Source organism: Cetorhinus maximus, chromosome 18 (genome assembly GCF_964194155.1).
Source record: "Cetorhinus maximus chromosome 18, sCetMax3.hap1.1, whole genome shotgun sequence".
Lineage (NCBI taxonomy): Eukaryota > Metazoa > Chordata > Chondrichthyes > Lamniformes > Cetorhinidae > Cetorhinus > Cetorhinus maximus.
The window spans coordinates 72,846,764-72,861,849 of NC_135896.1; the positions used below are offsets into that span (position 1 = coordinate 72,846,764).

Consider the following 15,086-nt stretch of genomic DNA (forward strand, 5'->3'; position numbering starts at 1 on the left):
ATAAACTCAGTGTTCTTGCACTCCTACTGGGAAGTTGCGCTTGAAGAGAGTGTGGATCAGAGACAAGCTATAACCCTGTCACATGTTCAATGCCATGTATAAAATCTTCCTGTGTTGCTCCTTGTTAGAAGTGTTGAATAACTGAGTTTATAGAATTCCAGAATTCAATTATTTGACACAGTTTTACAGGTTATTAAGACTTTGGTGTTAAAGCACGCATTCCAGGATTAAATTTAATTGAGGATAGCATTGTCCGCTGATAAAACAGTGGGTTTTGTCTATGAGCCAGAGTGCTATATTTTTAAGTAGCTACTTGTTCAGATGTGGGTAATGATCACTCATTTTTAATTAACCAAAAAGGAAAGTTGTCTGTTGTATTTCAGTCAGTACATGTCACCATCCTTTGTCTGCTGTTCCTTGTTAATTGACAAGAGTTTACATGGATTTGTCAGTTTGACAAAAACATAAGTCACTAGCCATGGATTTTGTATTGTCATTTGTTGATTTTTATATATTGGGGTCTATAATGAAATTTGCTGCAACTATATATAAGTAGCCTTAAGATAAAGGCAAAATACTGCAGATACTGGAAATCTGACAGCATTTGTGGAAAGACAGAGTTAATATTTCGAGTCCATATGACTTCTTCAGAGCTGGTGTTGTATATGTAGCCGTGGCTGGCTGTGTTGATAATATTGAAATGTTTCAAATTGAAACAAAATTTACACTTAGTGAACTAGAAATTCAAGATAAAGAATTCAAAAACTATTTATTTCCCTATCTGTTTAAATTCTTTTTGATATGTTCCGGTGCTGTGTCCTTCCCCTAGTTGGAAGGATGAAGCTAGACATTTGTTCCTGGCCTCCAACAGTGCCACAAGCAGTAGTCAGGATTTGCTGAACAAGCAGCTTGGGGTGACCGACACTTGGATTTTTCCATCTCCTTTCAACTGTAATGTTTTAATTTATATCAGCTTCATAACAGGAAATAGTATATTAAGATCTCAAATATGTTTGGTTTTATAACATGTGGCACTGTTATGTGACACATCTCAATAGATTTATTCAGTATTATTGCATTGAAAGAAATTATGTTGTGCATCCTTGGACATTTATTTTTTCAGATTGAACTTCCTTTTAAAAAGGTGCACTTTTGTAAGAACGCTTTTTCATCAATAAAATTAGTCAGCAATTAGAATATTATTCCAATATGATGGGAATGATCCATGAGTGTGAGCCATAGATAATGAGTGCCTTAGGTGTTAATGATCTTGCATGAGCATTCCAATGAGATGAAAGTACTTTTTCTACACTGACGTTTGTTGGAGTTTTTTTGGAGTGTGTGTCCTCAGTTCATTTTCATTTTAATGAGTTACTGCTTTTCAGACCATGATAAATATAACTGACAATCACAAAATTAGTATAATTGGCCAGATCTCTCAAAAGGTCCGATGAATATAATTTAAAATGTGCATTTGGTAAGTGAAATTGGTTTTAAATCTGTTCTTGTTTTCTGAATCCTGTACCAGCTGGATTCCCGGCTTGATAGTCCTGGGAATACAAGGGAGCGGAATATAGAGTTCACCTTTGATTACTGTTACTGGTCAGTGGATCCTGACTCTTCCAACTATGCGCCTCAGGAACTGGTGAGTATTGAGTAGTTATCCAGTTCCTTTATTATCCATTGCAACCTCTTTTTCTTTTAAGTGTGTACTTATGGTTGTTGTCCACTGTTTTAAAACACAATTGTGATTGCCTGATATGCAGACTGTTGGAAAAACTCCACCAAATGTAGCTGCAGGAATGAACATTTTTTTTGGTAAAGTAATGCACAATTGCACTGAATGCAGGCTGCAGAACTGGTACATTTGCACTCATCCATTGAAATTCACACCCGTTAATATGGAACCTTGCTGTATAAGTTCAGATGTTGATTCAATACAGCATAGAAGATACAGCTGACTTTGTTAGAGCAATTAAGAATGCTATATACTGGAATCTTTGAATGATCAACCTTCTGATTCAGAAGTGAGAGTCTTTCCAGTGAAGCCAAGCTGACTCAGGTGTGGTGAATTATCAACTCACTCCTAAAGCTGCCACTGTTGTGATTTCTTTCAGACATTTAATCAATACATCTAAAACAACAATATAGTTTTGGATGTTTAGGATTCTAAATACATTTTGTAGGTTTTTTTGCATTTTTAATGGTAGCTAATTCTCATTTATTAGTAATTTATTTTTTAATTGCAAAGTTGATAATGTGTTGTGCCAGTTGAGGGTGAAATTGACCTAGACCACATGAAATTGATTGTAGTGAATCGGCAAGCCAATTGAAAAATAAAATTGAGTGGGGTGTAAAACGGATTGTCGATTTGCTGAGAGCCTGTTCTGTGTTGCTGCTGCAGATCAGTTTCACTCCTATTAATTGCGGGTGTGTGTGTATAATATGTGCATAATTAATAACCCCCAGTGAATTAAGGTTGTAATCCAATCAGCTTTGTGGGGTAGGCAGGTGATATTGTAAACCACAAGAGCAAAGCAAGATTAGTTTATGTTTGCCACCTGAACCCAGGTATTAGATTGCTGTCTTATGTTTAGCAAGAAATATATTGCTCCTTTATAACATAACGTTTCAAATTTCCCTTTTGAATTTTTTTGCTCCTCTTTGTGGCGGTGTTGTTGCAGTATTACTGCATGAGATGGGGTAAAGGATGTCACTCATTTATATGATGTTGCACCTGAAGAGTATTTAGGGTTTTTTTCTCATGATTTGGACGAAGATTAATTTGGCTTGGGTGTGCAGTATATTGTACTTGACAGTAATTTTTTCACCTCCAGGTAGCATTCTGTGTTAAATGTGAACAAATATAGTGTAAATCATGAGAAACTGGTTCCAGTAAAAGGAGGGTTGATAACCAGACAACATAGATTTAAGGAATTTGCATGCATCTGGTAATGTAATAGTGTGGGTAATAGAAAAGTATAGTAGGTAGTATAAGATGGGTTAAGAAAATGAAGCCGTCTTTTTAAATTATGACGGTTCATTTTCTCAAAGATGGAGGTGTCATGAAAGTATAATAATTTTTGTAATATTTTTCTGGTTTATTGTAAAGTAGGTTTATGAGGGCAAGTATAGTTGGGTCTGTCTGTGTGTGAGTTAGTTACATTTGGAGTCAAGTAGACTGCAAGCTTTAACTCATCACGAGAATCTAGATGCTTGACATGCTAATGAGTAAACATGGATGCTGGCTTAGCATGTAAGGTGTGAATGGAATTTGAATTTTTAGATGAATGAAGGGAGATTTGGATTTCAAAGGGATCTCAGTCTGTTTATAACTAGCCAGATAAGTAAGGCTAAGGAATGTGTTTATTTTTCCCAAAGGTTACAGATAATAAATAGTAGCAACATGAAAGTTTTATATTGTGAGGAAGATACAGTTTCAAAGACATATGAAACAATAGAATTCACATATTAAAAAGAGAGAAACATATATAAAGAAGAATAAAGGGCTATGTATGAGGAGAAGACCATGTGAGATCTAACAGAAGTGTGTGAAATAGCCTTAATGAAGCCTCCAGTATTTGTGCATAAGGCTGCTGTGCACCAAAACTGAAGTTGGAGAAAAGCCATTTGGAATTCCACTGTCCAGGGTATTGTGTTAATTTGCTGGATCTGTTTAAAATCTACAATCTATTTTTAGATCATTGCCTTAAAGGGGATGTAACTGGGAGTCAGGTTAATTAGGAATTTTAGGAGTTATTATAGTAGAAATTTGTAGTCTTGTGCATGTGTTTGAAATCTTTTCTTTTGTTAATAAATATTTTAATTATTTTTTTAAAATCCCCAAGTCTTGGTGGTTATTATTTCTGAATTCAGTGCACGCATCTCAAAATAAATACAAATTGCAAAACTGTTGTGATAACGCAACCAAGTTTCCCTTGTGGATTTTGGACCAGATGATATATCTGCTGTGTTGTAACAAATCCAACAAGGCAGATGAGACTTTTCTTTAATACAGGGAGTTCTGAAGATCTGGAATGCACTATCTGAAGCAGAATCAACATTAACTTTCACCAGGGAATTGGATAAATATTTGAAAAGGAAACAAAAATTCCAGGGCTTTGGGATAGAGCAGGGGAGTGGGTCTAATTGGATTGTTCTTTGCAAGAGCTGGCACAGGCACAATGGGCCAAATAACCATGTTCTGTACAGTATGCTACTATAATTCTAATGCAAGTACAAGAAGGTCAGTGGTCTCTGTCACACTCTCAACCAAACATTATTGAGATCTTAAATATGGAAATCTGTAATTTCTTCTCAGTTAAGCAAAACTCAAGCATGTTCTCTCTTTTATTTCCAATCCCTGGCAATTCCACAAATACAGAACTCAAATAATGCCAGTTAATTCATTAATACCAAGGAACATCCTCCTCACAGAAAGCAACAGGAACTTGTCTTAGAAAATAAACCTTCACACAATGCAACTGCTTGGCATGCACCTGAATGTTTCTTTTGATGAAAAGGGAAAGTTTTTAAAAGCTGCATTTTGATAGCTTATTTGTTTATATGCAACATTTTCGTGGGAAAGACAAAAATGCAGTGTATAATCTGTAACTGAAACTGTCAGAAACCATCAGTTCATCTTAAATCTTTTCTGCCTCAATTTGTGCACGAGCAACTAACGGAAAAAGACGTGCCTATACTGACAACCTCGTGGCCCATGTTCCAACATACAATCCTAGTAAAACAAAAGCCAAATTTTCTTACGGATTACTAATGAGACATATTAATTGAGATACTGTCAGCTTAAAAAGTTGATGGTTGCATGGACGTTCTGAACTTAGATTTTCTCTGGTACTTCTCCAACCGTAGTCTGTAAACTGTTGCTTCACTCATGCTTCCCCTCTTCCTGTAACCTATGTGGTTTAAAAATCCAAGATTGGCATTCTCTGAATACTGCTCGATTTATCCCAAATCATCTTATCTGCTCTTTAAATCTTGGTGGCGTCTTGCATTGTGGGATTTGTCCCTTCACCCAAGTTTCTGTTTTGGAAAAAGTCACGTTAATTGCATTTAGTATTGGTACCAGCATACACTCATTACTAAGCCAACTATGCCAAATTCATCGGATGGCTGACGGTCGTATACTCAAAGACCTTCTGTATGGCGAACTGGCCATTGGGTCATGAGCTCCTGGGCATCCATACCTCCACTGCAAGAGAGATATGAAGATGGTAGACATTGACACTGACAACTGGGAGACGGTCATGACCTCTGGAGGCTGACTGGAAGAGCATTGGAAGAGGCGAGCAGAAACGAAAAGCTCAGCTGGCCGAGAAGATTACAGGCCAGTCAGTCTAACCTTGGTGGTGGGGAAGTTACTAGAAATAATTCTGAGGGACAGAATATATCTGCACTTGGAGAGACATGGATTAATCAGGGATAGTCAGCATGGATTTGTTAAGGGAAGGTCGTGTTTGACAAATTTGATCGAATTTTTTGAGGAGGTAACCAGGAGTGTTGATGAGGGTAGTGCATTTGATGTGGTCTACATGGACTTAAGCAAGGCTTTTGATAAGGCCCCTCATGGCAGGCTGGTCAAGAAAGTAAGAGCCCATGGGATCCAAGGCAAAGTGACACTTTCGATCCAAAATTGGCTGAGAGGAAGGAAGCAGAGGGTGTTGGTAGAGGGATGTTTCTGTAACTGGAAGTCCGTTTCCAGTGGGATTCCGCAGGGCTCAGTGCTGGGACCCTTGCTGTTTGTGGTGTACGTAAATGATTTGGACTTAAATGTAGGGGGTATGATCAAGAAGTTCGTGGATGATACGAAAATTGATAGAGTGGTAAATGGTGAGGAGGATATCAATGGACTGATCAGGTGGGCAGAGCAGTGGCAAATGGAATTCAACCTAGAAAAGTGTGAGGTAATGCCCTTGGGGAGGGCTAACAAGGCAAGGGATTACACTATAAATGGTAGGACCCTGGAAAGTACTGAAGATCAGAGGGACCTTGGTGTGCACATCCATAGATCCCTGAAGGTATCAGGGCAGGTAGATAAGGTGGTTAGGAAGGTATATAGGATACTTGTCTTTATTAACCAAGGCATAGAATACAAGATCAAGGAAGTTATGTTGGAACTGTATAAAATGCTGGTTGTGCCACAACTGGAGTACTACGTGCAGTTCTGATCACCACATTATAGGAAGGATGTGATTGCACTGGAGAGGGTGCAGAGGAGATTAACCAGGATTTGCCTGGGCTGGAAGGTCTGAGCTATGAGGGAAGATTGGATAGGCTGGTGTAGTTTTCCTTGGAGCAACGAAGGTTGATCGAGGTGTATAAGATTATGAGGGGCGTGGATAAGGCGGATATGAAGGCACTTTTTCCATTAGTAGAGGGGTTCATAACCAGGGTGGGGGGCATAGATTCAAGGTAGAAGGCTAAGAGGGGAGTTGAGAAATTTTTCACCCAGAGGGTGGCGGAAGTCTGGAACGCACTGCCTGAAAGGGTGGTTGAGTTAGGAACTCTTGTAACATTTAAGAAGTATTTAGATATTCACTTGCGTTGCCATAGCCTCCAGGGCTATGGGCCAAGCGCTGGGGATTGGGATTAGTGTAATCAGATCTTTGTTGACCGGCGCGGACACGATGGGCAAAATGGCCTCCCTCGTGCTGCACATGTTTATGAATCTAAGAGGGCCCAGAGAAAACCGAGGCCAGCAAATCATGCACCTTCTCAGCCCACTGTCTTCCTCTGCAGCAGACACTGCATGCCAGAGTGGGACTCCTGAGCCACACCAGGCAATGCTGAACACAGTTTGCGCCATGGTGATGAGCTCTATCGAGAACTAGGGGGCACTGTTTTAAAATTAGGGGGCGCCCTTTCAGGACAGAGATGAGAAATATTTTCTGACGATTGTGCGACTTTGGAACTCTCCGCCTCAGAAGGCGGTGAAGCGGGGTCATTGAGTATTTTTAAGGCAGAGATAGATAGATCCTTGTTAGGCAAGGAAATCAAATGTTATCGGGGGTAGATGGGAATGTGGAATTAGTAATACAAACAGATTAGCCATAATCTTATTTAATGGTGGAGCAGGCTTGACGGGCCAAATGGTCTACTTCTCCTATCTTGTATGTACGTTTGTATGTATGTCTTATGAGACAGAAGGTGCTGTGCTGCCAACAATGTTGCTGTGGGTTAAGTGTCTCACAAGTGTGGAAATAGGAACAATATCAATGGTCTTTATCTGATTAGTATGGATAAATACATAACACATCTTCATATATTGTTATTGTGAGAGCACAAAACATGTTTGATATATCTTTTTACGGAAGGCATTGTGTAACAAGTAGTATTAATCTACCTGTGGTTTTTTGCAAAGAGATGACAAGTCTGAGCTTGTTGACTGCTATCAGTTGCCGTTTGTGTGGCATGTTCGAAACCCTTGGAGGTCCACTACAGATTAATGGCATTGATATTACTCTTGAGTGTCAGAAATGAAGAAGGGTTTTGACTTGATCAATTTATATTATGCATCAGATGTTTTAGCAGCACCACAAGCATTTAATGCTGAAAAGTATCCCAATGCTTGTATATATATATATATATATATTTTGAGAGTCTTGTTGTTCTCTAGGAAGGTCCAAAGATTTCTTCATTCGTAATTTTGAGTGCGTTGTAAAGGGATTAATAAGGTAAATATAACATGGGGGTTTGACCCACCAGGTACATTTATTTTGAAACAAAGGAAGGTGAAAGTCTCCATTACAGGCGATCGCAACTAATTTGAACCAGAGTCTGGGTACAGCCAGCATAATGAGATAACATTCTCTGTCTGTTAGTGCAGTGCAATAGGATCATGTTCTGCACAAGAATTGTAAACACTTTGTGAATAGTCTGTTATTTAACAGCATGTAGCATGCTGCTTTTGGCTGTTTGTGAGAGGTATTGATACAGAAAAATAGAAATATAATCAGACTGATTATAATGATTGGGATGATGGTTTCTGTGTTTTTATTTTCCTGCTTTAGAGATTGGAGCTTTAGCAAAGGTGCCAACAGGTTCCATGGAATAGCTTGGAAATTACAACACCAAAAAGTAATTCCTCAAGCCAGTCCATGCTGATGTTTGCCTTGCTCACAAGTAAGGATCCTAATCCCATGTCAGCACCTTTTACCCCTTTCCTCAAAAACAAATAAAACATACTCTACAATGTTGACATGGTCTCTCCTTCTCCAACTACTAACTCCAGCAGTGAATTTCACAGCCTCACAACATGGTAAAGTATCCCTTGCTTTCAGATCTGAAACACTTGCATTTCATTTTGCATTTGTTTACATCTGCCCTACGCTATCTCTTCATAATTTAAAATATCTCTACCATCACCCTGCAATTTCCTCTATTCTAAAGCAAATAGCCACAGAAGTTCTGATTTTTTTTATATTTCCTCATAGCAGGCAGGGTCCTGGCATACACTCTCTAAAGCCTCAACATCTGTTCAATAGTGTGGTTTCCAAAACTGCACAGTTTCCAATCCTAGCCTTATGGCAGTTTGATATAGATTGACAGATGCATCTCAACTACATATTCCATTCCTCTAGCCACAAAATCCAGAATAGCTATTCTCGTAGCCTTATTCACTTGAGCTGTTTTTCATATCTAGTGTACCTGAAAACCCCATTCCGTCTTCCCTTGCACATCACCTAAATTTCAAGTATAATTTATAATGTTTTCAAAATAACACTTGCATTTGCTGGCATTAAATTCTATCTGTCACTTTCTTTGCCCATTTCTAAACCTACTCTATCCCCATGCCTTTGGTCCTCAATTATTTACTGTACCTCCTATTTTAGTATTATCTGCAGGTTTGGTCTCTGCTCCCTTTAGCTCTATATCCAAAACATTAAAGTATACAGTGAGTCGGTGGTCCCAGAACAAACCCCTCTGCAACACCACTACCCATTTTCAAACACTCCTAGAAACAGTCCTAAACTTCTATTGTCTCTCCCCTCTCGTAACCAACTTTTGCTCCAATTTATTTGTTTTTCCTCTAGGCATTTGCAAATTTGGATATAACGTTAAAACAATGAAATTGAACAAATTTAATTAAAGTTGGGAATATGTTTTGAAGGCCCATAGTTCCATGATAAATGACTTTAGAAAGCTAGGTATAGATAGTGAGTGAATCCTCTGAACTGGTGGCACATTGAATTCTGGTAGGTGATGACACCATTTTGATCACACCAACTGGGTGTAGATAGGCTGCAATGTAACTGTAGCCAGTTTGCAGCAAATCTTCTGGACCACCTAGGAGCTTTAATTTTAGTCAGAACTTTTTTAATGATATCAACATAGAATGACACAGAAATTACAGCACTGAAACGGTCCATTCGGTCCAACTAGTCTATGCTGATATTTATGGTCTAAACAAAGCTTTATCCTCCCTCGCTTCCACTATTCCCTTCCCCCTCATGTATTTATTCAGCTTCCCCATAAATGCATTTAAACTATTCATCTCAGGCAGTCCTTGTGGTAACACGTTTCATGTTCTTACCACTCTGTGACACTAAGAATCCTTGAGCGCAGAGCCATTCAGCCCTTCATGCCTGTGCTGGCTCTTTGATAGTGTGAATAAAGGAAGTAAAGTTGGTTGGAGCAAAGGGGTTTCTCTGCATCACAGGGTGAGGCACTGCAACATTGCCAATGATAAGCGGATGTAAATATAGTGTGACAATGTTGCGTAGGCAATTTCTATTTTAAATGTGGACATGGAAAGTTATAAGGGAAAGTGTTGACAACAGCGTCTTGTGGACCAGAAGTCCATGCAAATCTAAGATTTTTCAAATATATAAATCAAAACACCTGAGCAGCAACAGAAACTGTTCATAAGACCTGCTTATCTAAGGATAATGTGAGACTGTAAAATAGATCCAACCAGGAAAATATTCTGTTAGTGTTGGTGAATGGTTTACTTTCCTGTCGTAGATGTTTCTTTTTTTTTGACTGACCAGAGGCTGGTAGAGAGCTGACAGCATAACTCAGCACTTCTCTTCCTTACCGGTCTAAAACAGGTACCAGTTCAAATAGGTGCTTAGAGTATAATGGCTTTATGAATACAATGTTAATAAATCGATACAAAGTCTTATTAAGAAGGACATTTCTCTAAAGGAGCTATGCTAATTTTTCACAAAGCAATAATACTTGATGCACTTAAATTATGTTCCATTGTGATTGCTGTACAATGCAGGCTATAAATTAAATATGTTGCTTCGGTTTAAAAAGAAAGGGAAGTTTCTTACCATTTTTTCTCCCCTTCCTGTCTTGCCTGAAGGCATTTATTTCTAACTGTGGCACATTTCCTTTGCTAGACACATTCACTACCCAGTGCATTTGGCTATTATTCATTGTAAATCTCAACAATGAGTGTTGATGGGCTTTTCCTCCATGCCCAATCCTGATACCCACATGGCATGTATAGCAGGAGTCTCTGGAGGAGGGGGCCATGGGCTATTCACCCCTTCCTAACCCAGGTACAGGGAGGCTAATTGTATCTTACCCTTGTCCCTGTTCAGGCTGAAAGCATCTAACTCAGGACAGGCCAACGATTGAGGCCCATACCTGGGATCCTTTTGTCCTCACTGAGTCAGAAAACTAATTTTTACTGCACCGATGCTGCTTACAATACCAACATCTCAAATGCTTACAGCATTACACATTGCTTCTTCATTAATACCTATTCAAGAAGAATTTATTGGGCTTGAAATGGGTGCAACGCAGATTCACTGGAACAGTACTGGAGCTAAAAGTGGGTAAATTATGAGGACGGGTTCCATAGACTAGGCTTGTATTCCCTTGACTAGAAAAGAAAAAGAAGGTGCGAACTAATTGAGGAGTTTAAGGTGAGTAAAGGATTTTATAAGGTAGGTAGAAACTATTTCTTCTGGTGGGGTGTGTCCAGAACAAGGGGGCATATCCTTAAAATCAGGGCTGGACTGTTCAGGGATGATATCAAGAAGCATTTCTAGAACCCTCTCCCCCAAAAACCTCTAGGGGCTGGGGGGTTCAATTAAAAATTTCAAAGTGAAATTGATAGATTCTTGTTGAGCAAGATTTCTTTAAAAAGTTTATTCGTTCATGGGATATGGGCAATTCTGGCAAGACCATCATTTATTGCTCATCCCTCATTGCCCTTGAATTGCCTTCTTGAACCACTGCAGTCCATGTGTTGTAGGAACACCCACAGTGCAGCTAGGAAGGCAGTTCCAAGATTTTGACTCAACGACAGTGAAGAAACCGCGAGATAGTTCCAAATCATGATGTTGTGTGGTTTGGAGGGGAGCTTGAAGGTGGTGGTGTTCCCATGTGTCTTCTGCCCTTGTCCTTCTAGATGGTAGGGAAAGAGGTGGAAGAAAAAGCTTCAACAGAAATCCTGACCTGAGAGAAGCTCCCAACAGCAGCTGAAGATGCTGAGAAAATTGGCCAGAAAACGCTCCAGAGAAAAGAGCCTGGAAGCTGAAGGCAGAGATTTTTACTGCAGCAGATGACTCCACTGAATCTCCCTTGGAAGTCCAGCTTCAGAATGCAGAGTCCACAAAGCCTGCAAGGGTGAGCTGCAGCTAGTGCTGAGAGCCCTTTCACTAACCCAGTGTCAGAAGCATCGTTTGAACGAAACTGGTCACTAAAACCCAATTCCCAACTCACAGCCTTAACGTGTGGTTTGCAAGCTCTTAAAAGAGGAAATAAAAATAATTAAATCTCTTGCGAACATTGCGACTGTCCAACGTGGCAAACAGCAAGCTTATGTTCAAATTTAAATACCTTGTTACTTGGAAAAGCAAACTGCTGTACAAAAGAAGTCAGCAGGCAGCCATTATTTTTTTAAAACTTCCTTCAAAAAGAGACATCGTCATTTTGTGGTGCCCGCCAGAATTGGCAAGTGCGGGAAATTCTTTGTATTATAGTGAATGGCGACGGAATCTTGAAAGCCTGTAAGCTCTTAAAGCTGTAACTGCAAAAGAAGCAATGAGAAAAGAATGATTACGGCACGCACATTTTTAAAAGGGCAATGACTTTTAAAGTTGTGACTGCAGAAAAATATTGCATGACCATGGATCAAAAATGCAACTAACCAGATCAGTTTGGACTCATCCCAGGGCCAAACTTAACAAAAAACTGGGTGTCCTGGAGAAGAGAATTTTTAAATTATCGGAATGCATCAAGTCTAAGCACAAAATCTGAAGACATCCAGATTAATATCTTTTTATACTCGTTTGGTGAACTTGCTGACGAAGTAATCCTAATGCAGTGCATTGATGAGTTCTCAACTGGCTTCGATGAAATATTAAGTGCCTTTGACAAATATTTTAATCCTCAAGTGGAAGAGCCTGCAAAGCTTAAAAAGAGGCATAGAAAACCCTCAGAAAAGCAACAAAAGGGAAAAAGACAGCACCCGAACAAACCACATAAGGACACCAGAGAGGCATAGAACTTTCCTGAAGTCCCAGGAATATATCTTTTTGGGCAGCCCCAAGACAGAAGTCCCAAATGAGTTCCTTTTCGAAGACCCAGACATGGTTTGACAACTGTACCAGCAGCTAGTAGTAAATGACAAGGAAAAAACCCTGTGGTAAGCAGAGCAAGAAAAAGAAGCAAAATCAGAAAATGTTCGTATCAAAGCTGAATTGGAAGATTTGGCACGCAAGCTTCAAACTGAGTATGTACATTTGAACATGTACGATTAAACTAAAGTCTTCAATGAACCGATTGCTCGAGATTGGAACAAAGAAATTTCAGAGATGAGACAAAGATACAAGGAGGAAATAACTATCCTCAATTCCAAGGTTGGCAAAGACTCGTAAGCTCAAAAAAAAACAACTGAAAAAGAAGAAAGGAATCAAAAATTTGGCTAAAATTATGGAACAGGTACAAATAATGATGGTTCCATTGTTGAAACGTGAGCGTTCACATACATTGAGATGGCCCACGTGACGAAAGAAGGAGAAAGACACGCCAGGGAGATGAATACAAGGTTCGTCACCCCAACGATTCAGAGTAACCGCAACCACTGATGAATGCAACCACCGAACCGACCAACTGCGGTACAACATGAAGCAATAGAAGAAAAGAATGAAAGCATACCCAAATGCCAGTCCAACCTCCAAGTCAACAGGAAGAGCCAGAACCTACCACTCCTTCAACAGAATGGCAAACGAGATATGGAAGGGTTATAAGGCCTCCAGACCACCTGAACCTGTAAATTCAAACTCTTTCGAGTTATCAACAGTCACAGATTGCAACTCTTTCGAGTACAATCACAGTTCTTGGTTTCCGGGAGTGGGACACGAACCCACAACCCTCTGATTCAAAGGCAAGGGTGCTATGAACTGAGCCACAGCTGACACCTCCAAATTGTTGGTGATCCTAGAAAACTCTTTCGAGTTATCGACAGTCACAGATTGCAACTCTTTCGAGTACAATCACAGTTCTTGGTTTCCGGGAGTGGGACATGAACCCACAACCCTCTGATTCAAAGGCGAGGGTGCTATGAACTGAGCCACAGCTGACACCTCTAGAGCTGAGAGAAAACTCTTTCGAGTTATCGACAGTCACAGATTGCAACTCTTTCGAGTACAATCACAGTTCTTGGTTTCCGGGAGTGGGACATGAACCCATAACCCTCTGATTCAAAGGCGAGGGTGCTATGAACTGAGCCACAGCAGGACTTGAAGTGGGGAGATGGGGTAGTGATAATGTTGTAGTAGTGCTAATGTAGTAATAGCAATAATGTGGTAACAACAATGTAAATCCATGAGACTGATAACATGAAGTAAACTAGTGTAAGTTCGTATACATTGGATAAAGACTTGGGGAGGTGTAGTATAAGGGTCTGGCATGTATAGCGTAATTGCGTGACTGAGAACAGTATCGTCCACACAGTGATGTAAGAAGGAACGTGACCTAGACCTGGGGTAAGTGTGGTGTTGAGCAGAGATATGTCTAGGTTTTCACACAGTTCCTTGTCTGTACCCTTTACTATATATATGTATAGTTACAAGTAAAGACTTTCTGTTAACCTGCTGAAGACTACAAAGACTTTTTTAAGAGACACCATACTGTAACCAACACCCTCCTAACATGTAAAAATCCTGGAACTCCCTCCCTGACAGCACCTTAGTTAACCAACACTATACAGACTGTAGCGGTTCAGGAAGGCGGCTCACCACCACCATTTTGAGGGCAATTAGGAATCAGCAATAAATACTAGTTTTGCCAGTGGTGCTCATATCCCATGAATAATTTTTTTAAAACTTTGTTTTACTGTAAATATACTTAATAATAGAAAAAAGCCAGGTCCAAAGCCACAGTCTGGTCAGCCTGGTTGAACTAAGAACAAGCGTGGGAGAAAAACACTTTGAGCGAGTTTAAATCAAAGTCCTAAGCAGAAGTTCACTTGGAACTACTGAAAAGACAAATTGTTGCTCATGAGAATAAACTGTGTTCTATTTCTCTAAAATAGACAATTTGATCATAATTCAGGAATTCTTCTGCAAAGTTCATGAAGTCTTTATTGTATTTCAAAATGTATTTTTTTTAAAAAGTGTTCATTCTTCCAGCCATTCCCCAACCCTTTCCCACCCCCCTGAATCTTGGCTGATATTAAATTGAAGAGTTGGCAGTGATCAGTGATATTACTTCTTGCCTCTGTGATTGTGGGCTCAAGTCCTGCTCCAGGAACTTGAGCATTAATCCTGGCAGAACTGAAGGATGTGGCATATTCTTTGCTCATCAGGTGGATGTAACAGACTTCAGGTCACTGTTCAAACTGTTCTCCCAGTATCTTGCCCAACATTAGACCCTCAACCAACAGTTAAAACAGACTATCTGGCCATTTACTTTATTGCTGTTTGTGGGACCTTGCGTGCAAATTAGCTGCTGCATTTCCTATAGTACAATATTGGCTATACTTTATTAAAAATAAAACAATACTTCATTGGCTGTAAAGCTTTTAGCGATGCCCTGAGTTGGTGAAAATGAGATAAAGTAAGATTGAAAGTCTTACATTAATAAGTTCTTGTAAAATTTATGTG

At 39.6% G+C, this 15,086-nt stretch overlaps 1 protein-coding gene across 2 annotated transcripts in view; it reads left to right on the forward strand.

The window, feature by feature from the left end:
• stard9 (StAR-related lipid transfer (START) domain containing 9) overlaps positions 1 to 15,086 on the forward strand; it is a 374,404-nt gene that overhangs the window by 22,653 nt on the left and 336,665 nt on the right. For both annotated transcript variants that reach the window (XM_078562913.1, XM_078562914.1), the window contains exon 3: positions 1,529 to 1,645. In XM_078562913.1, coding sequence (XP_078419039.1) covers positions 1,529 to 1,645 — 117 coding nt within the window. The remainder of the gene's footprint in view (positions 1 to 1,528; positions 1,646 to 15,086) is intronic.